The sequence below is a fragment of the Tubulanus polymorphus genome, chromosome 1 (assembly GCF_964204645.1).
Source record: "Tubulanus polymorphus chromosome 1, tnTubPoly1.2, whole genome shotgun sequence".
Lineage (NCBI taxonomy): Eukaryota > Metazoa > Nemertea > Palaeonemertea > Tubulaniformes > Tubulanidae > Tubulanus > Tubulanus polymorphus.
In genome coordinates this window covers 3,520,551-3,540,379 of record NC_134025.1, presented here as the reverse complement: position 1 = coordinate 3,540,379, position 19,829 = coordinate 3,520,551, and the positions used below count along the sequence as shown (strand labels likewise).

General features: G+C 34.8%; 3 protein-coding genes across 4 annotated transcripts; 2 read left to right on the top strand and 1 right to left on the bottom strand.

Moving 5' to 3' along the window:
- Positions 1-248: 248 nt before the first annotated feature.
- On the bottom strand, positions 249-4,271 carry LOC141915062 (1-acyl-sn-glycerol-3-phosphate acyltransferase gamma-like). The gene is made up of 9 exons (XM_074806468.1): positions 4,139-4,271; positions 3,521-3,698; positions 3,079-3,251; positions 2,791-2,958; positions 2,564-2,717; positions 2,382-2,487; positions 2,225-2,300; positions 1,940-2,138; positions 249-1,614 (listed from the first exon to the last, which is right to left on the bottom strand). Exons 1-9 carry the CDS (start codon positions 4,139-4,141, stop codon positions 1,499-1,501), a joined length of 1,173 nt encoding a protein of 390 aa, XP_074662569.1. The 5' UTR covers positions 4,142-4,271; the 3' UTR covers positions 249-1,498.
- Positions 4,272-4,500: 229 nt separating this feature from the next.
- On the top strand, positions 4,501-9,572 carry LOC141915055 (tyrosine--tRNA ligase, cytoplasmic-like). Its single transcript, XM_074806455.1, has 13 exons — positions 4,501-4,582; positions 6,117-6,338; positions 6,418-6,593; positions 6,830-6,959; positions 7,049-7,129; positions 7,338-7,389; positions 7,489-7,671; positions 7,758-7,843; positions 7,920-8,055; positions 8,139-8,203; positions 8,288-8,478; positions 8,571-8,709; positions 8,932-9,572. Exons 2-13 carry the CDS (start codon positions 6,126-6,128, stop codon positions 9,040-9,042), a joined length of 1,563 nt encoding a protein of 520 aa, XP_074662556.1. The 5' UTR covers positions 4,501-4,582; positions 6,117-6,125; the 3' UTR covers positions 9,043-9,572.
- Positions 9,573-12,660: 3,088 nt separating this feature from the next.
- On the top strand, positions 12,661-19,489 carry LOC141915052 (protein PALS2-like). 2 transcript variants are annotated; one of them, XM_074806449.1, is made up of 15 exons: positions 12,661-12,688; positions 13,010-13,109; positions 13,213-13,325; positions 13,404-13,559; positions 13,728-13,895; positions 14,184-14,259; positions 15,523-15,674; positions 16,020-16,055; positions 16,532-16,663; positions 16,752-16,860; positions 16,953-17,015; positions 17,096-17,257; positions 17,496-17,698; positions 17,791-17,919; positions 18,000-19,489. In XM_074806449.1, the coding sequence occupies exons 2-15, from the start codon at positions 13,073-13,075 to the stop codon at positions 18,174-18,176; spliced, it is 1,713 nt and encodes a 570-aa protein (XP_074662550.1). In that variant the 5' UTR covers positions 12,661-12,688; positions 13,010-13,072; the 3' UTR covers positions 18,177-19,489. The 2 variants fall into 2 exon arrangements, with proteins under 2 accessions (XP_074662550.1, XP_074662551.1); XM_074806450.1 differs by lacking the exon at positions 16,020-16,055.
- Positions 19,490-19,829: the final 340 nt, after the last annotated feature.

Here is a 19,829-nt window from a genome sequence, read left to right as displayed (position 1 = left end):
TTCATTCCAATTAGTCTGCAATTCAATATATGATGGATATTTATTTTCTTAGGGATCAATCATTTATTACCTACGCATAAAATTTAAATTTTTCAACCCCCCTCCCCCTCTGTACATAAAATCGGCCATTATTTCATATACATTAAGCATTGCAGTACGTATAATAAATGAATGACCCCTTATGGTCATGAATGAAAGCATAAATTGATTTTGATTCAGAAAACAAATGACAAACTAGTAATTTCATGTTTAAGTTTTTTATTTGCTAAGTGATTCATGTATATAATAAGCTTCAGCTAATTAGAACATTACAAATACGTGGAACAGAACATATAATAATTCATTGAAATAAATATATTTAGTATCAAACAATTCATGTAACAATAGATACGTTTTTAGATAGAAACATGATGATAACTTAACAAGTAAATAGAATTGGCAAAAATCACTTGATTATATAAATGCGAATGCACTAAATTTACATTTGAACTGATAACTAAGATAGTCAGTATATACCGCATAAAACAATTGAATTTCTTTCACTGAGTAGAATTAAACTTCGTACAATCTACTTTCATCATCGAATCAAGTAGCTTATGCCTAACAAACATATAACGTTGAGATATGAATTTTACGTACATTTAAATCATTTGTTTGTAAAGAAAACTTATCTAAATATACATTAATACCACTACTCTGTTATATAAAAAGAAGTAATTAGGAAGGCATTACACGATTATTCTACTTCACTGAATACGTGTCGTATCAAATATTCCTATATCAAGAATCATCATTTGTTTATGAGATATCATTTACAAACACTCCACTGCACAGGAAACTTACAAAGTTACTTCAAACAATTTATCGATGTAACTAAAATAACAATTCGGCAGTCCAAGCCTAACAAAAATTACGTATAACTACATGAATTCTTCATTTCTCTACAATATAATAATATATATATCCACATGGCACCAATGGCATGAAATTATTTTGAGACAGCTGTGAGAATATAAAATTATGTAGCAAAATAAATTGTGTCAGAATTTGATATACGTATTTAACAAATTTATTACGGGGTACTAGTATTATTTATTACATGTATCTCCTGAGCACCATTAGCGTAGAAGTATCTTAAGCATAGACCAATATCTCGCACATGTTCCATTATTGATAGACACCATTTTGAGCATACCGGTACCGGTAGTTGAGGCGTGTTCAAGGCATACACTTTATCTAAAATAGGCTGTATTTCTATTTAAGTGCATTCAAACAAATGTTATACTTCGAAGTATCATTATTTATGGATGGATTTCATTTTAATGTATTTGAAAGAAATTAATTTTCTACTTAACCACTGAACTGATAACTGTATTACGTTTATACAAATCAGACAAAGCCCAGCTTTGTTAAGTTAAATAATGGGTATAAAAGGTTTTCATCTTTTTTCATAGCATACAACATTAATTACAAAATCGTTTTACAACTGATCAAAACATCACTGAACTTTTCTCTTGTCTTCTTCCGCACCATTATCAACATTTCCTTTTGCACCGTATGATGACCCCTTATCAGCTTCGGTCATTAAAATCAATAAATGCCCGACCAATGAAACTATGAGAAAAAATATAAATTAAATCTTATCTATAAAACATAAACACAAAACATTTTATTTTTGGAACGAGAAGAATTTTTTCACAATTATGCCATCTGATAAAATTCAAGGTCTAGGCCTATACGGATAGGTCAACTACGTAGTAAGAGGTAGACGAGTAAGAGATTGTTGAAATGATTCATACGAAAATATACCGACAGATGTTGTCACAGCTGAGGTGGAAATGGCTTTAAAATGCACTTGTCACCTCACTTTAAAGAAGCATACTACACAGAAACAGGTGATACATGTACTATAAATGATGGGCAACGAAACAAAACTTACTGAAAATCAACCCAAATAAGATTGTCAACCGCACGAAAATAGATCCATATAGGAGCATACCACCAATATAGTAGAATAGCGGAACACATGTAATAATAGTCCAAAAACAGAAACATATCAAATCAAATGGTCTGCGTTTCAAATCAAGACGATAGCCCGGGAATTTACCATTCTCTTTGAAGTAACCAAACAATTCATCCTGAAATATGGTAACACTTCATTTATATGGAATACTTGGAGAATAACCCTTTATTGACATTGGATATCAATGAATAACTAACGGACCTTTTCCTGGTACATTTTGTACAACCATTTTGAACATCCCTCTTCATCAGATGGTATATCATCAAGAGCAAAACGTCTGATGAATAATCAAAATGCATATAGTTTATTTAAAAAAACACCTTCAATGTTTCACTAGTTCGTATCATCATTCAATTACCTCATGTGTAACTCAGCCTGAAACCTTTTACCATTTAGAATATTTGAAAGAGTTGGTTTTATTCCATTGTCACAGAAGCATATTTCAATATCATAAACAGCTGGAACTGAACATGTATTAAAACATTATTTCACCCATCTAAAACTCTGAGTTCTTAACAACGAAGCTGTTTTTCTATTTACCTATGCCTTTCATTTCTCTAACTGAAAGCGCGAACCCTTTAGTTCGTGGAAGAAGGTGATATTTCAATTCTGGAAGACCTTTCTTTCTCGCCACTTCATTACTGAGGATGTGTTTTTTCTCAGTAAATCTGGTGCCTTCACAAAACAGCAGGTACTGTTTGAAATTGAATAACACAGTTACTGAAATAATCAACTCTGCACAGAGATCTATAGTGCCGCACACTTACCCATACATTCATACCAGGTGGATATTCAGCTAATTTCTTGACATCATTTGCTATTGTCGCTTTATCCTTTGCCCAATCACGCTCCAAGAAAATATTTTCCGATAGAGCCCAGCTCCAGCCTAGGATGGGTAAATATTTCAGCACCGATTTGCCATAGACTTTTGTTCCCTGAACCAATACAGCATAGTTTAGGATATACACACAAAATCAACGCTCTTAATTTTCTCATAGATTCATAAATTCATTAGTACTTCAAGAGTTGAGCAAGATACTTAGATAGGTACATACTGTGAGTAATCCAATACGTTCACATATGATCCATCCCATCAACCATTCAATATCATACGAATGATTCATTACAGTAATTGCATGTTCATTGTTTATATATTTTATGTCAGCTGCATCATATAAACAAACACGACAATCTGATCGAGACCACCACTGCCCGAGGAATGTTACTTCTACATAAAAATGAAAAACAATTGATATCAGAAAAGCCACACTCAGAAGTGGAGACAGAATTTTTTTCCCTTAGGCTATAGTCTATTCCTCTTATTTTAGTTTTTTCTTCCACCTAACAATGGTCTCTAGAGAGATTTCAAAACTTTAAGTCATTTATTCTCAATCTTAATTCTTGATATATTTCGTTTTTAACCTTTAAAATTTGTACACATCGGGCTTTTAAAATGTTGTTGACAATTAAATACTATTTGCCACCAGATATACTTACGACTCCATATGTTATAAAGTAAAATTCGATTGATTCTTCGATTGATTGTCCGCGAAAAAGGCCAGATTATACAGGCACAAAGCTGTAAGAAGTTTATTATTAGTCCACTTGTAACAAACACATACATAATCAGAATATGAACCAACATCCATTGTTGAAAATGACTCCAAAATGATGCCTGAAATTATAATGATGATATCTCTAATTAAATCTATAAATTTCAATCAATCTTTCAGAACCTTATCGCAGTACCAGGACTTATCAACTTCAGATATCTTATCATAAAACTTATATTCAGCAGATTTTAGTAAGTTTGCAGGATGCTGCTCGCAGCCGCTCAGGAAAAAATAAACCTCTTTCGAAAGGGCCACTGCCCACGTCTTTGTAATGTCTCTGTAGATAAGCCTTCACATTCATCAAGGGATTATATATAGGACTATAGTAAACTCAAGGATTAATACGACAAAATGAGTAATACGACAAAATGAGTGTCTGAGGCGAGCAGGGAAGTATTTTTGGATGAAACTGTACATTATTACACATATGGAAGAAGGAAAGAAAATTGAAATCTGATTATTCATTAGTTTGACAGTAGGCCTATTGTATTTCATATCTCACCATGTCGTAATCGTAGATTCATGAGGGTGGGTCACTGCAGTTTGGGTAGTTTTATGATGTTTACAGTTTATGGCTAAGATTTTAGTTTTTTTTAAATAATAATAGCTCAATAAAAATGTATTTATTTCCGGGTTCAATGGGTAAAGCTAAAATGCGGATAAAATCCTTATTTTTAAAGATTATTTGTGAACATTCATTTTTCATAAATTTGCAATATTCTCATACACAAGCAGAGCCTCAATATATTTCATTTTAAATATCTGATATATGCGAATAAGTTGAACCGATAAATGAATACGCCTTTTCTTGGGTTTGGACTTGGATTGGAAATGATATTATTTTCCGGTAAATAGCGTTACCTCACTTCCGGGTTGAGTTTCACGTTCTGTATTGTCGTTTCATCATCTTTTAGCTCGTTTGTTCTCATCAACGCGCGACCGAAAGGTATGCATTTTCCACGATTTCTCACATTTTACTTTATTTCCTAACATCAGAATTTGATATAGATGCTAAGTAATAACTAATTGGTCGATTTTACGACCAACATGTGTTGGTAGATTTTCTGCCGGTTTTTAGGTTAAACTAAGTACCGATGTAAAACGTCAAGTTTTACACCTACCGTAATGTATGAATGCAGAACTCGAAATGATCAGTATAATCATCACCTAATCATCTAATTAGTATATGTTAATTTTTACAAATTTTTAAGTGTTGTAATATCGAAAATCTTTTGAAATGTATAATGAATGTAGATATTGTACATGCCTGAATATTTAATGTCTATTTCAACCTGACTTGAGAGCATTCCGGGTGGCCTAGCTCACTCATTTTTGGTAGTACATACCTGATAAAGGTCTTAATAGGACCAGAAAGGACAGGCAGTCGACCTTAATCATCATTTTTTAATCCATTCGTCGAAACTGTATTGAAGGATATCTAAAAAGTCTTCACTGAAAGGGGTTAAATGAAGAGAATTGACTCCATGATTTGAAAGTTTAACAATATGTTTCCATGCCTACATACCAAACTTCAGTTGGTAGGCATGGAAACATATTGTTAAAGTTTCAAATCATGGAGTCTCTTTTCTCTCATGAACCCCTTTCAATAAAGACTTTTTGGATATCTTTCAATACAGTTTAAAGTGGATTAAAAAACGATGTTTAAGGTCGACTGCCTGTCCTTTCTGGTCCTACTAAGACCTTTGTCAGGTATGTACTACCAAAACTGACTGAGCTAGGCCACCCGGAATTATATTAGTTACTAATTCTTACTAACACGGCAATTGAATATAAATGATTTGTTATATTAGTTAGTTCTGTTCTGTAATAATTTGACAACATTGATTGCTTTACAGATTTCCAAAATGGCTGAAGAAAGAAAGAGATTAGCTATTGCAGCTATTGAAGCAAAGGTCCATTTGATAAGATTAAGAATGAGAAATTTGGTGATTGTGTTGAAATTTTTGCATAATCTAAAATGTTCTACCATTAGATAAGGTAGAATAAGGACTCTAGGTTAATTGTTTTTACTAATAAATGATTGCCTTTACAGATTAGAAAAATGATCGAAGAAGCAAAAGATTTAACCATCGATGAAAAGGTTCATTTAACCTCCCGAAGTCTTTAGGAAAAAGATTTCATGAACTTTGTTTGACCATTTGCTTTTTGATGTTGAATTCCCTTTGAAAACAAACCATTATTTGTGTGCGACTTTTTGGGGATTTATGAGTGAATCCCAGAGAGTGTTTTTTGCTTCGGTAAAATGTTATATTGCAGAAAGCAGTGTGAAAAAGCGTGAAATTTTCAGGATTTTGACTGTCTTCATTTTTAAGGTTGCTAGGTTGTTGGCGTTATTTGAAAAAGTTTTTTTGAGATAAAGTTTTGAGTGTTGATGTTTGCAGTGGGCTGTGGTTAGTGTGCACAGAAATATCACGATAATTTGCTTAACTAACATGCTAGAATCAAATTTGCCTTTATAGATTAAAAAGATGGCCGAAGATGCGAAGAAGTTGACCGTCGATGATAAAGTTCATTTAATCTGCCGAAATCTTCAGGAGGTTCTCGGTGTAGATAGAATGAGAGCTATTTTGAAGGAGAGAGAATTTCGCATCCATTGGGGGACAGCAACGACTGGTAGACCTCACATCGCTTACTTCGTGGCTATGGTGAAGATTATTGATTTTCTAAGAGCCAACTGCGAGGTAAGATTGATTTACATTTTGTCAAAAAAATATAATTTGAAATGAAATTCTTACTCTTGAAAACGTTTCTTTGTAACAGGTCACCATATTGTTTGCTGACTTGCATGCTTTTCTGGATAATATGAAAGCGCCGTGGGAGCTTTTGAGTCTTAGAGCTGAATATTACGAGAAGTTGATCAGATCAATGTTGAGATCAATTGGAGTCAACACGGATAAACTGAGATTTGTTAAGGGTTCTGACTTTCAGTTGAAAAGGTAAGTAAAGATGTAGTTTTAATCTCATGTGAGAATCCAGTATAGGAAAATAACATTCATATATAAATTCATCAGTAGAGGTAGAAGAATATAGAGCACTACAGAGCAATTTTACTATAGGTTTATCTTCACAATATGCCAGTTATTAGTTCAATATTTTTCAAGGATCAGATTGCTGCCATTTATCCAAAAAAATTGTGGAATCATGATAAAATAAATTCAATTCTCATTTTCAGAGAATTCACATTAGATGTTTACAGAATGTCATCGATATGTACAGAACACGACGCTAAGAAAGCTGGTGCTGAAGTTGTAAAGCAAGTCGCCCGTCCATTATTGAGTGGAATGATTTACCCCACATTACAAGTAATTGTTCGATGATTTACAAATTACAGTAGATTCTACATAAATTCTATTAATTTTTGAATTATCTGCATATACCTGATATTTTGTAGGCTTTGGATGAAGTCTATTTGGACAGTGATGCTCATTTTGGTGGCGTTGATCAACGCAAGATTTACACATTTGCTGAACAGGTAAATGCAGTAAAACCCACTTCAAAGTAGTGTAATCCTGATTTTAATCTATATGGTCCACAGATGTACGTTTAATTCAAATTTCTCATAAATCGGGTTAATTTCGTCGGGCAAAAATAATGGGAATTAATTGGGTTCTATTAGATTTCTGAATTGAATTCATCTATCAAATTTAAAGAACTCGATTGAAATGAATCAATTTTTGCAGTACATACCAAAATTAGGATACCGAAAACGAGTGCACTTGATGAACCCTATGGGTAAGTTGGTGTATTAAGTGACATTTTGATTAAACTGTAGACATTAATTAAATGAACGATTTTAATCAATGATTATGGAAAAACATGTATTTCATTCAGTGCCCGGTTTGTCTGGTGCTAAAATGAGTTCATCGGAGGAAGACTCAAAAATTGATTTATTGGACCCACCAGCTGCTGTAAAGAGAAAGATCAAGAAAGCTTTCTGTGAACCAGGAAATGTTCAGGATAACGGAATCCTTTCATTCGTAAAATCAGTGTTGATTCCACTCGCTCCAAATAATGGTAATTTTTCTAGTAAAGAATTCCGAAAAGTTATTTGAATTGATTAGAATAAGAAGTAGATGTTCAAAGTTGGTTGAAAATTTCAGATTTTGAAATCGAAAGAAAAGAAGAACATGGTGGAAACATGCATTTCAAGAATTACCAAGAATTAGAAGCAGCTTTTGAGAAAATGGTTTGTATTAATTAGTATTCATATTTTATGCATGTTTAGTTGTTTACATTAATCTTTGTTCTTTTGTTGAATGTAGGAAGTTCATCCAGGAGATTTAAAGACTGCCGTGGAAAAGAAATTGAATCTGCTGCTGGAGCCAATTAGAAAAGATTTTGAAGACCCTGAGTTGCAAAAACTCATTCTAGCAGCATACCCACCTAAACCAGCAAAAAGTAAGAATGATTTATATCTTTTGGCAAATCCAAAACTATTAACTGTTTCATCTCTAATGATTTGCGTTGACTACTTTAAATAGCGGAAGAAGAGATAGATATCGGAAGGTTAGACATGCGAGTTGGAAAAATTACCTCTGTTGAAAAGGTATATTGTGAGTGACTGTCTCATCGACAAAAAATATTTCAAATAATGATAAATAATCATTGTATCTTGATGAACTTCTTTCAGCATCCTGAGGCGGACCACCTGTTTATAGAAACTGTAGATCTCGGTGATGAAAAACGAACAGTCGTCAGTGGACTTAATGGAAAAGTTCCCATGGAAGAATTGAACGGTTATTTAGGAGTTTTCCTTTGTAATCTCAAACCAGCGAAGATGAAGGGTGTTCTATCAACTGCCATGCTGCTATGCGCTTCCGAGTAAGAGCAATTTTCCAATTAGATTCCACATAAATACGTCTGAATTGCTAATCATTAATTTTGTATCAAATAATTCACTTTCATCGTTGCAGTGCGGAATCAGGGAAAGTAGAACCATTAAATGCACCAAAAGGGGCTCTTCCGGGTGATAAAGTGTTTGCCGATGGTTATATGGATAAAATACCCGATGAAGTGCTTAACCCTAAAAAGAAAGTTTGGGAAGCTGTACAAGTAAGTTCATATTCACTGCACTCGGTAGATTAGGATAGCATAGATTGATTTACGCTCCAACCATGCAATGGTATAGAGGAAAAAAGAGAGTAGCTAGTGCGCCATCTAATGGTTTTTGTCGGCATCACATGAAGTAATCTTGATATGTTACCAAGTTCGCTTAGGTATCGGATAATATGCTCAGAATAAACGTTGGCACGTTCTCCTTTATTATCATTGCAGAAAGAGATGAGTGTGAATAATGAGAAGATAGCTGAATGGATCGGTAATACGATCATGACTGATAAAGGAATAGTGACTTCGACTTCACTGACAGGAGTACCGATCAGATAGTAATTAGACATTTCCGAGCAACATTTCTATTTACTTATTTATTGTGTGCGGCTTGCAGAGCACATTCCGATTTGTGACAAAGGTTCCTCGTGAAGAAACTATGATTGGTGTTCAGTCCGGGATACAGTGGTCACAACTGTGGAATCAAAACCCAGCAGCCATTGTTATTCTTCGACTTTTATACGAGGCTGGGTGTTAATGTTGTTTCTTGATTATAAATTCTAGTATAGATTCTGTATTTAGTGTATTGTGTAAATGGATTTTGAGTTATTGAGATATTTTTAGTTTATATCTAGGCTATATTTACTTAATAATGTAGGAGTGTAAACGACAATGAATTGGGTAAAATATGAAGAGCTGTTAAATGAGATGGGGATAGTGAATCTCATTGTAATCAAAATTCATGGTATATCATCCTGTTTGGATGGATACAGATGTTATTTGTTTTGCTGATGATCAATGATATGCCTTTTACATCAAATACATTTACTGTGCAGGAATCATGTGCTTTCTAAATACATTTCAATTATGGCCGTATTATATGATGACTCCGTTTATTCTTTGCCGTTTCAAGCCTAAGGCAGTTTTGTTTCCATCGTTCCCTAATGGTGAGACCAACCGTATCTGTGAGGACCTCGAGGGGAACAACGTTCAGAATCGGTGGATATTCCCGGGATATAATTCCTTGTTTTGAATCTAAAAACGAAATGAATGAAATACTCTTGTTTATTGCATTCCTTTTATTCGATGTAGATAAATACCTCGTTACAAGATGATTTTGAGGCTTGAATTTTCGATGTATGACCAGTTGAATAATCAGAGACATTTAATAGTTTCGTCTCTTGGAGAATTCACTTTGTTTTTCCTGTAACTCCAAGAATGCAACCGTTTATGACGAATGTAAAGCGTTTCCGTGATCAATTCACCGATACATGTCCGATTCACAAATGGATGATATTCACTCAATTTGTAACAAGGAACGTCCATCTTTGCTTTCACCAGTTTTTCGTATCGATGGCTCCAATATCGAGATGAACATATTTCTCGGATATCTCGGTATTTAAAGAGAGGAAACGGATTATAGGTTTTATCTAAAATTCGTCTCCAGTTTTTTGGGATCGGTAGTCGTAAACCCATGAAAGGCGCCGTAACGAGAGGGAAAACGTCTGACGTGTTGAAAATAATCCATGAATACCGCGCAGCGTCTTGGATCACGGTCTCGTTGTAGTAATACGGAAAAATATCGATGAATGGCCATGACCACTTGAATTTTGTCGTACTTTTGATGTGCGAATAAAATATTTTCCACTGATGTCCACCATCATTGATATTTGTACTCCACAATTTCAATCGCGTATTGTGTTTCCTATTTTTAAACACTGCGCGTAATTTCTCCAAATCAGTGATGTTTATTTGAACGTCGAAATCGTCGTCCCATGGTATGAAACCATGATGTCTATAAGCTCCTAGTAAACTACCTCCATAAAGATGATACGTCAAATTATTACTTTTCATCATATCATGAAAATCGGAGATGAGAGACAAGTAGATTACCCTGTCTTCCGTCGAAAGTCCTGTCGCAAAAGTTCTTAAGTTCTGTGGTACTTCGATTGCTTTCAGGTCATTTAGATCGACGAAAATATCCATTTTGTCTTCGCTCGATTTCTCATCATCCGCAGTCAATGCATCGTTTGACTCTCTGTGAGTTATATCGGAAATCCAAAGAAAAGTAAAATTTGAAATTATTATGACAGATACAACTATCAAAGAAACTCTGTTTAATCGTCCTCGCACCATCGTTAATGACGATGAATTGCAACACGATATGCCGTCGTCAATCATGAACCGGTCCACTCGATTGTCAATGAATTAACTCAACTATCATCACCAGACATCTGGACTGGATATCGAAGTACCGACGATGAATAAATTCATGAGATCGTTTTTAAGTCGAGATCATCACTATGATATTGATGCAAAGGTCGAATGGACAAAAACCAAAGGGTTTAAAATCAATGATTTTCTTTCGTGACTGGGACAAGGGAATTTACTCAGTCCCAACGGCACCCGAACACCTTTCGCTTCATGATTATTCATTTTTCAATGAAATTTCATCTTTAGTTTATCTTTCGGTTTTTTGTCATGACGATGATGAATGATTATTATTATTTCGATTCCACGAAAGTGGAACTTTTAGTAATTAGTTACTGGTACCCATGCATTCCAAATGTCCGATACTGAGAGAAGGCCTACTCGCGTAGAAAATTTTCAAAACTTCTACCACATTTTCGGGGTGAAAATTCTCCGTATTCAAGCATCTGGGCGGAACTTCATCAATGGGGGGGGGGGGGTTATAGTTTTCAATTTCATTCGTGGAAATCGGAGAATGACCGAAATTGATCGATTTTCGGTATATTTTACGGTGCTAAAAAGTCCAGGGGGGAATCAGTTTTACCGAGGAACCCGCTCTTCAAAGGAATCGAAGAAACATATCGAAGGAAGTGAAAGGACGGACTGTGAAATGTGATCGAGTCAGCAGACTGCCCATGTAACAATCGTTCACCTTGACGGCTGCATTGCTGATTGACGGCTGCATTGCGGTGGTCGAGATCGTTGATTTCATCTTGACTCACTATGAATCTATTAATACTTGAAAAAAAGGACGATTTATCATCTGGTTCGAGAATTAATCGAAGCATTTTATGCGGTCTCATATTTCGAGATTGCAGTTGAAAATACGAAAAGATTTTGTGGGTCCATCGCAGCATCCATCAAAATCTAATTTGAGCCGGAAAATGAAATTCATTTCATTATTCTGCGTCAGTGCATCAGATAGCGCATATTGATTCCCATTTCAATTCGATTCCTAGATTTGCTGCTTGGTAGAAAAAAACAAAACTAAATATAGCTGCAAAGCAGAGACAATTGGTTTCTGCCTTGCTGGTTTAAATGTCGCGCACTCGGAAGCGCACAAAGATTTCACCAAAATAATTCTTATCAGAGACTATTTTGAAGGACACATCCGGGATAGGATCCACACGCTAGGGCTACCACGTAAAAAATACTGATGTACCTTGTTTGGTGCTTTCATAGTTCCGTTGGGAGTTACATGAACTTACATGAGTTACATGAACTAATCGTACCCGTTGTATATGGCCCTTATGCGTGGAGGGATATCCAAAAAGTCTTAGTCATTGAAAAGGTGACGAAAGTGACCTCCATTGAAAATTTAACATGGCCTTCAACTTCAGTTGGTAGGCATGGACACATATTTTAAAGACATGATTTCAAATCTTTTCTCTCATGAACCCCTTTCAATGCAGACTTTTTGGTATCTTATGATTAATGTTTTGAATCAAGGACAGCCAGTGCTTTCTGGTCCTAATAAGACTTGTATGTACTGGCAAAACTGAGTGAGCTAAGCCACCTGATATGCTCTCAAGTCAAGTTGAAATAGTCCTTAGACTAATATATTAGCAGCCAGGTATCATTCCCTGAACCACGATGAGAAATCAGTGCGGGCTATTATTTTTCGACTAAATTCGGGATTCGACCCTGTAGCCAATGCTGAGGTTGCCCAAGCTGAGGTTAATTGCAATGCACCGTAGTTCGCGTTGTGTTAATGGCGTCCTGAATCAACAAGAAGGTGGGGTCAAAATATATTGCAAAATGTCATTTTATTGGCTACTGCAGTGATGAATCACTGTATAGAGAATTAATGCATATTGTAATTACATTCAACGTTTGGTTGATTTTTATTCGGGATAATTTTCTGAAGCTAAAGTTTGCAATAGAGAATGATAAATTGCATTTTTAATTCAAAATCGAGATTTCATGTTCACTTCCGGGTTCGTAATAATTGGCTTGTAAACTTTTAAAACTAGATTTATTTTGGTTGGCAATTCTTTCTTTAATCATTCGTTCATAGATAAACATGATGAAGTTGATTTTAATCTCATTCTAGCAGCAGGTGACGAAAAATTAAGTAGTTGTCGAGCTATAACTTAATAAGTCATAATCAATTGTCAAGATGCCTGGTGCTGCTAGTCCAGAAGAGTCTGGGGAAGGTAGGTGCAAGAAACTTTCTCAATGGTCTTAACTCAGTTATAGAAAATGTTGAGGCTTTTGCAGAAATTAATTGTTTTCAAATGAACATTCATTCTTTTTAAGTTGCCCTCGAACATGTAAGATCAGCTATGGATGAATTGGATATGACTGACAATGAAGACGTTGAGTTCCTACAGAATTTCCTTAATGACCCGGCATTGATGGCATTGATGAAGGTATGTTGCGTTTAAAAGACTCCAGCAGTTAACTGATTTAGAAATTCTGCATGAAATTTGTTTTTCATTTCTCCTAAGACTCATGATGAGTTGGATGTGGACGAATTACCAGATGCAGTGACTTCAGATTCACTGGCATTATTCAAAGATGTATTGGTCGAAATAGATGATGAAGTGAATAAGGATATCAGAGCTGAAGAACTTCGCAAGTTATTGACGAATCTTTATGTTAGGGTGAGTATGAATGAACTATCATTATGATCGATTCCATACCTTATCTTTTTCACCTGTTCTGTCATGCATTTCTTCACTAAGTGAGCCTGGTGTCCCTGGACCCTAGTTTCATCTGTCTTTGTTTGTCGATACCTATGGTTGATATAGCTTTCTGTTTTATACTTTTAGTCATTATTGGAAACTCATGATGACGTTGCTAGTAAAACGTACGATCCACTTGTTGAGTCATTTGTAGCTGAAACAGTTTCCCAACCACAGGGTCTCGATAACCGTACCCCCAAAGCGCAACAAGAGGCAAAGATGATTGGAATTAGAAAAGCTGCAAATGAACCCTTGGTATGTAACCATTTTTAAGGAAATGTTTGATATTCCATGTCCGGGAGATCTACGCATGCCTTATGAATGAAGAGATGTGTTTTCTCAGATTACAGTTTTAACTTTTGGTTGTTTTCATTAAAACATGTAATTTATTGGAAGTTATGCGTCGATTTGCTTTAATAAGTGTTTCCGATTTGTTAGCGTTATTTTTAGAGGTGATAAGAGGACTATATTTGAAATAACGTTTATGTCAAATTGTTTTTCATTCTTCGATGAAAGTATGCGGATTCTATTTTTATGATATAGGGAATTACTGTAGTTAAAGAAGAAGGTGATCTAGTTGTAGCGCGTATTATGAGTGACAGTTTTATCGAACGTCAAGGTACCTCGCCATCATCTTCACTAATAATCTTTGCTCTTTCCTTTTAATCAATGTGTGGTTTTAGTTTATCGTTGATTGGTAGTGTGTAGTTGATTAGATTAGTTCTGGTATATTTACTGCGTATTCATTTAATGAACAGAACCTGGCAATCATTTCAAATAATTAGTACATTCACTAACGGTCTTATGTTCTGTTCTTTGAATGATGAGTTACATTAATGCACTAAACCCCTAACTTCACTCTCCTCTTATTTATGAATTGTACGTCAAATTTATCGCATAATACGACCATCAAGAGGTAGCGTTTTGAATAATACAGGATTGTTTTCTAACAATCGGGTTGTTCTTGCTATTTATATGACCTACGCTCAATAATATTTCTAATCATAACGAATTGAACTGATTTAAAATCTTTCCAGTAGTGGTATTTTAGTTTTATGGGTTGATGGTCTTGGATATGGATGATTTCTTTGATTTCTCTTAGTTTATTTTCTTTTATCGAAAAAAAAAAAAATCATCGTAACAACATTGTAGTTAGTAAAAAGCGCGATGATATTATTTTCTCGTGCTAGGGAATCACAGTTACAGCTCAACACGGTCAACTTATTATTGCTCGAATTTTCGTTAACGGCTCAATTCACAGACAAGGTAAACGAACATTGTGTTCTTGTGACAACTACAGCTGTCTGTTAGATACATGTATAGTCATTTGGGCAAAATATCCGCATCAAAACATGAACAATTATTTGCTATAGTCGAAACACATCTGCGATGCATGTTGTTTGCATGAGGATACCATAGTTATTTGATTAATCTCTACTGGTACAATGTAACGGTATATTTCATTATGTGAACTGTTACATACATATAGTCATCGAATTGTGCTTTAGTTGTTTTGTATAATATATAGGTGTACCACTGAGCATGTGTTGACCTTTTGAGTTGCATTTATCATCAATATCCATGAAACTCAATCATCACACATACACACACACATACTGGTGAATCTATCTACCAATTTATCCACCGGTGTAGGTATCTGGTTTTTGTCCACTATCATCCTTGTTTTTTATGTGGTTCAATCCTTATTTTCAGTTAATATGGTAATTACCGGTAAATGTACTGATCAATGCTTAATGTTCTTCGAGCCAATCAGTAGATAACAAATATATCTAACTATCAACACTTACTTAGAACATGAAGTCTGTACTGAATCTGAACTAAAGTTCGTCGAATGATTTACTTTTAGTTTTTGTTTGATTAGGTTTACTGCATGTTGGGGATATTATCAAGGAGATTAATGGTCAGGTGGTCAACACTCCTGAACAGATGATGGACATTGTGAAGAAAGCTAGTTACGGCAGTATCACACTTAAGATAATTCCGTCGACAAAGTCCGAAACCAACACTCCTCAGGTAGGGGTAATTATCTTTTATCAGACTATCGAGACTGTAAGAGTATTGAGCAACCGGGGAATCGTAGATCCATCTTTGTAGAAGGTAACATAAATGTTGCTTATATTTGTCTCGGTGTCTTATTTTTTTTATCGAGGTTAAACCCTTGTGTAGTCGTACATTACCATTTTTTAGCTAAGTAGTAATACTCTCAGGTAGCACCAATGTGTGTATGTTATTGATAGTTCTCCTGTACCTAATTACCCACACACGAGTACATTTGTTTTTACACAGATTATCTTGATTAGTTTGGATTCAAAATGTGCTGCGAATATTTTTCTTATTATGTATAATTGTTATCTATAGCAACCTATCAAAGAAGAAACAGATGATAAGAATACGGTACACCCTTGGATTCCCTATTTTTTCCTCCCTATGAACCCTGAAGTACATATCTACTTCAAGTGATATATCTTCAAATGATTTTCATTCCTATTTGCTTTTAACGATATATCACCGACACAATGATTCAATCTATGCACGGGTCACTATGTTCAGACAGTTGATTGTCACGCAAATTCTTGCATTCTTTGCATGTTGCGATTTTCATGCTGGAAATTTTACATCAACGGGATAAAGAATTATGAAAAATTTATTCTTTTCATTCAAACCATCAATGAAAAAATAGTTTTGACACCGTCAAGTCTTGTTCAGGAATTTCTATCGGTGTACTGAATTAGCTTGAATGAAACTGATCATGGGATTAATTGAATCAGGATAAAGCTATCTATCAATATTCTTATTTGCTGAAATAATGTCCTGTCCGCTGTAATACATGTACACATGTATGTAATAGTTTTATTTTTCATAATCTTTAGATATTTGTGAAAACTCATTTCGCATACGATCCATCAAAAGATACACTGATACCGTGTAAAGAAGCTGGTTTACCATTTTCGGAAGGTGACATTTTACAGATTTTGAATATGGATGATAATTCTTGGTGGCAGGTACGGTTTTGAATCAATTATTGATACGCAATGTTGAAATTTCTACAATGGATATATCGGTAGGTTTCCGTGAATATGAATATTTTAGGCAAAGAGAGTGACAGATGATTGCCGGGCTGGTCTCATTCCATCCCAAGCTCTCGAAGAAAGACGTAAAGCATTTGTTCGCCCTGAATATGATTATACAAGCAAATCATGTAAGCATAATATGTGATATATTGTAGTAAGAACAGTTTTAAGGTAAAAGCTATTACTGTAATTTCAAATTGCAAACTGATTGTATTTTCAGTGTTCTGCGGTATGTCATCCAAGAAAAAGAAGAAGAAAATGTACAGTACAAATAAAAGTTCAGGTAATAATAATCTTTAATTTAAACGTGATCCCTTTAAAGATGATACGCATTACCGCTACATGATTTGTTATTTCTTACAGAGCTCGATGGTGCTGATATTATGATTTATGAAGAAGTTACGCGACTACCGCCTTTCCAGAGGAAAACGTTAGTGTTAGTCGGTGCTCCTGGTGTTGGTCGTCGATCACTGAAAGATTTGCTTCTAGAACACAGTCCCAAAACATTTGGAACAGCTATTCCACGTACGTTAAAACAGAACTCAATATCACTCATTAGGGCTATTTATCCACAGTGAAGAGACATCTTATTTCAGTCAGTGTGTCAATACGGAATGATTTTTTCTGAAACTTGTGAGAGTTGAGATTTAGGTTTAGGTTTAGGCTTACCCCTGGGAGACAAACGTGGTGAATACCACATTCAAGTATTTCTGTTGCATTCATTAGTTTATTCTTGAAAACCATTGGTGTATTATTTTCATAGATACATCCCGTGCACCGCGAGGTGGCGAAGAACATGGCATCAACTATTTCTTCTCGTCGCGAGAACAAATGGAAGAAGACATCAGGAATGATAAGTTTCTCGAACACGGTGAATTCCATGGTAATATGTACGGTGTGAAGTTGGATACAATCCGAGGTGTAATACAACGTGGCAAGATTTGTATCGTCGATTGTAATGCCCAGGTTAATAGATATTTATCAGATTTCTGAATTGTTGACACTATTGGAGAATTCAGTTTAGGTAATCGTCAGATTATTCTTGTTATTTGTTTCAGTCGATCAATATGTTAAAGACAGCTGAATTCATGCCTTACATCGTGTTTGTCGCTGCGCCGAGTATCGAAATCCTGAGGAATATGTTCGAATTAGGTCGGGCTGAGGGCGTCACTCAGAAGTTTTATAACGTAAGCAATTTGAACAATCATCCATTTAAAAAAAGAGTTGTTATGAATGAATCGGTACATGATATACTTACATTTTTCAGGAACGCGATTTTATTCGCACCGTCGATGAAAGCGCACGTATTGAACGACAGTTCCGACATTACTTCGATTGCATTATAGTCAACGATAACATGGAAGAAACTTACAGATCTCTGATTGAAAACATGGAAACGTTGATCACTGAACCGCAGTGGGTTCCGGTTAACTGGGTTTACTAATACCACAAAGAAACGTGGCTTCCTGAAAGTCACATTCGGTGCTGGTTTGTGCGAGCCAATATTTGCGATTTTCATATTTGTATTTTGTTCAAATTATTTATTATTCGTCAGTAAATTCATAGCCCGTCCAAATACTGTTTAGAATGTATTTTTATTGAAAATTTCAAAATTCAGTCCTCTTACTAAGACACTGTACCGTCCTCACTGTTTTGAAAATGACGCATAGATTGACATTCCATTTCCTATTTCTATGGCTTGATGAAATGAAAACCTCGATAAGTCATTGTTGAACTATGAAAATGAAATATGTGTCCTGAATGGACAATTCTTCATTATTTCGTGAATTTTCAAATTGTGGTATTTTGAGAAGTAGAACGGTATCTCAATCATCATGGGCACTTAACTATAATTTCAAGAATCATGGCTCAATATATTTAATCAATATGTATAGTTCTGTACAACTGACTTCTCTATCTATTATGATACATATCTTCATACACTTTGCACTCAAAACATTTTTATATTGTCTACTGATGCTTGTTCAGGTTAGGGATTTTATAAACTGTTTGATTATATACATTATTGATTTTGGCGAGCAAATGTTAATGGTTGGGGCCATTTTATATCAGATCATGATACAAATGCGATGTAAAAACCATTTTGCCTAAGGTTTTGAGCATATTACCTTAGATTATCCAAGTCATTAAAAGTAAAAAATGAATTTATAAATGAATTATATAAGGACTATACCTACATTGTACATTTATTATTGATATTATATATATATATATATCACATATTTTTATATATCAACATTATGAGTATAATATATTAAGATGGTAGTGTAGCTTTTGTAAATGTGTGTTGTAGGTTCTGTTAGTTCTATTCCACAGGATTTTGATTGTGTTTAAAGTTGAAAAAGAAATACCAACTTCACGAAGGATTTGCTTATTAGGCCTGTTTAACATGTATCGGCGATTTGACTTTTTTTGTTTGAGATGTTTCGGTTAATCCTTTGTCCTGGCTGTGACGCCACCTTATAATTATTTGTTTGAGTATTTGACAAATGTAGTTTATGGTTTATGTTGTTGCATGTTATTAGCTGAATTAGAAAAAGTCAACTCAACGAGCTTAGGTTTTCCAATCATGTTTCCCATTTAATTAATTGCTATATGATTAAGTCCACTATTATATGATCATATTGTTAATTCATTGAGATATTTATTATCCATCCATCAAATATAAACCTATCCAGACGATTTATTTCTTGCTTGGATTCTTGCCTGTTTTATAATGTAATAATCAAATTCAAATAAAGCTTTTCTTAACTGTATTCAGTTTCTTTGCTACAACTCTGAATCAATATCTGCAATTATCGGGTTTCATCCTGTTAAGTATCAGGACCACAGAATCAGCATCAGTATCTACCATGTGCAAACCCAGGAGATCCTCTAGATAATTACCTGGAACTAGGTTCAAACTCGGGACACCCCAGTGTACAAATATATCCGACGCCCTGCTCCACCTGTCCAGTGCTACCATATCATTTACGGTTAATGTCGGTTTTTGTCGTTTATCGTTATATACATGACTTGGTTGGAATATGTTTCATCCATGAGCAGACCCTGTGTGACCATTCTCATACAAACAAAG

Excerpts from the sequence above, each read along its gene's own strand:
- LOC141915052 (XM_074806449.1), top strand. The coding sequence starts at position 13,073 with ATGCCTGGTGCTGCTAGTCCAGAAGAGTCTGGGGAAG. Across the intron at positions 13,110-13,212 it reads TCCAGAAGAGTCTGGGGAAG|TTGCCCTCGAACATGTAAGA; the intron begins GTAGGTGCAAGA and ends ATTCTTTTTAAG. Across the intron at positions 14,260-15,522 it reads CAGTTTTATCGAACGTCAAG|GTTTACTGCATGTTGGGGAT; the intron begins GTACCTCGCCAT and ends TTGTTTGATTAG.
- LOC141915062 (XM_074806468.1), bottom strand. Across the intron at positions 2,488-2,563 it reads TAGAGAAATGAAAGGCATAG|TTCCAGCTGTTTATGATATT; the intron begins GTAAATAGAAAA and ends ATACATGTTCAG. Across the intron at positions 2,139-2,224 it reads ACAAAATGTACCAGGAAAAG|GATGAATTGTTTGGTTACTT; the intron begins GTCCGTTAGTTA and ends ACCATATTTCAG.
- LOC141915055 (XM_074806455.1), top strand. The coding sequence starts at position 6,126 with ATGGCCGAAGATGCGAAGAAGTTGACCGTCGATGATAAAGTTCATTTA. Across the intron at positions 6,339-6,417 it reads TTCTAAGAGCCAACTGCGAG|GTCACCATATTGTTTGCTGA; the intron begins GTAAGATTGATT and ends TCTTTGTAACAG. Across the intron at positions 8,204-8,287 it reads AAATTACCTCTGTTGAAAAG|CATCCTGAGGCGGACCACCT; the intron begins GTATATTGTGAG and ends AACTTCTTTCAG.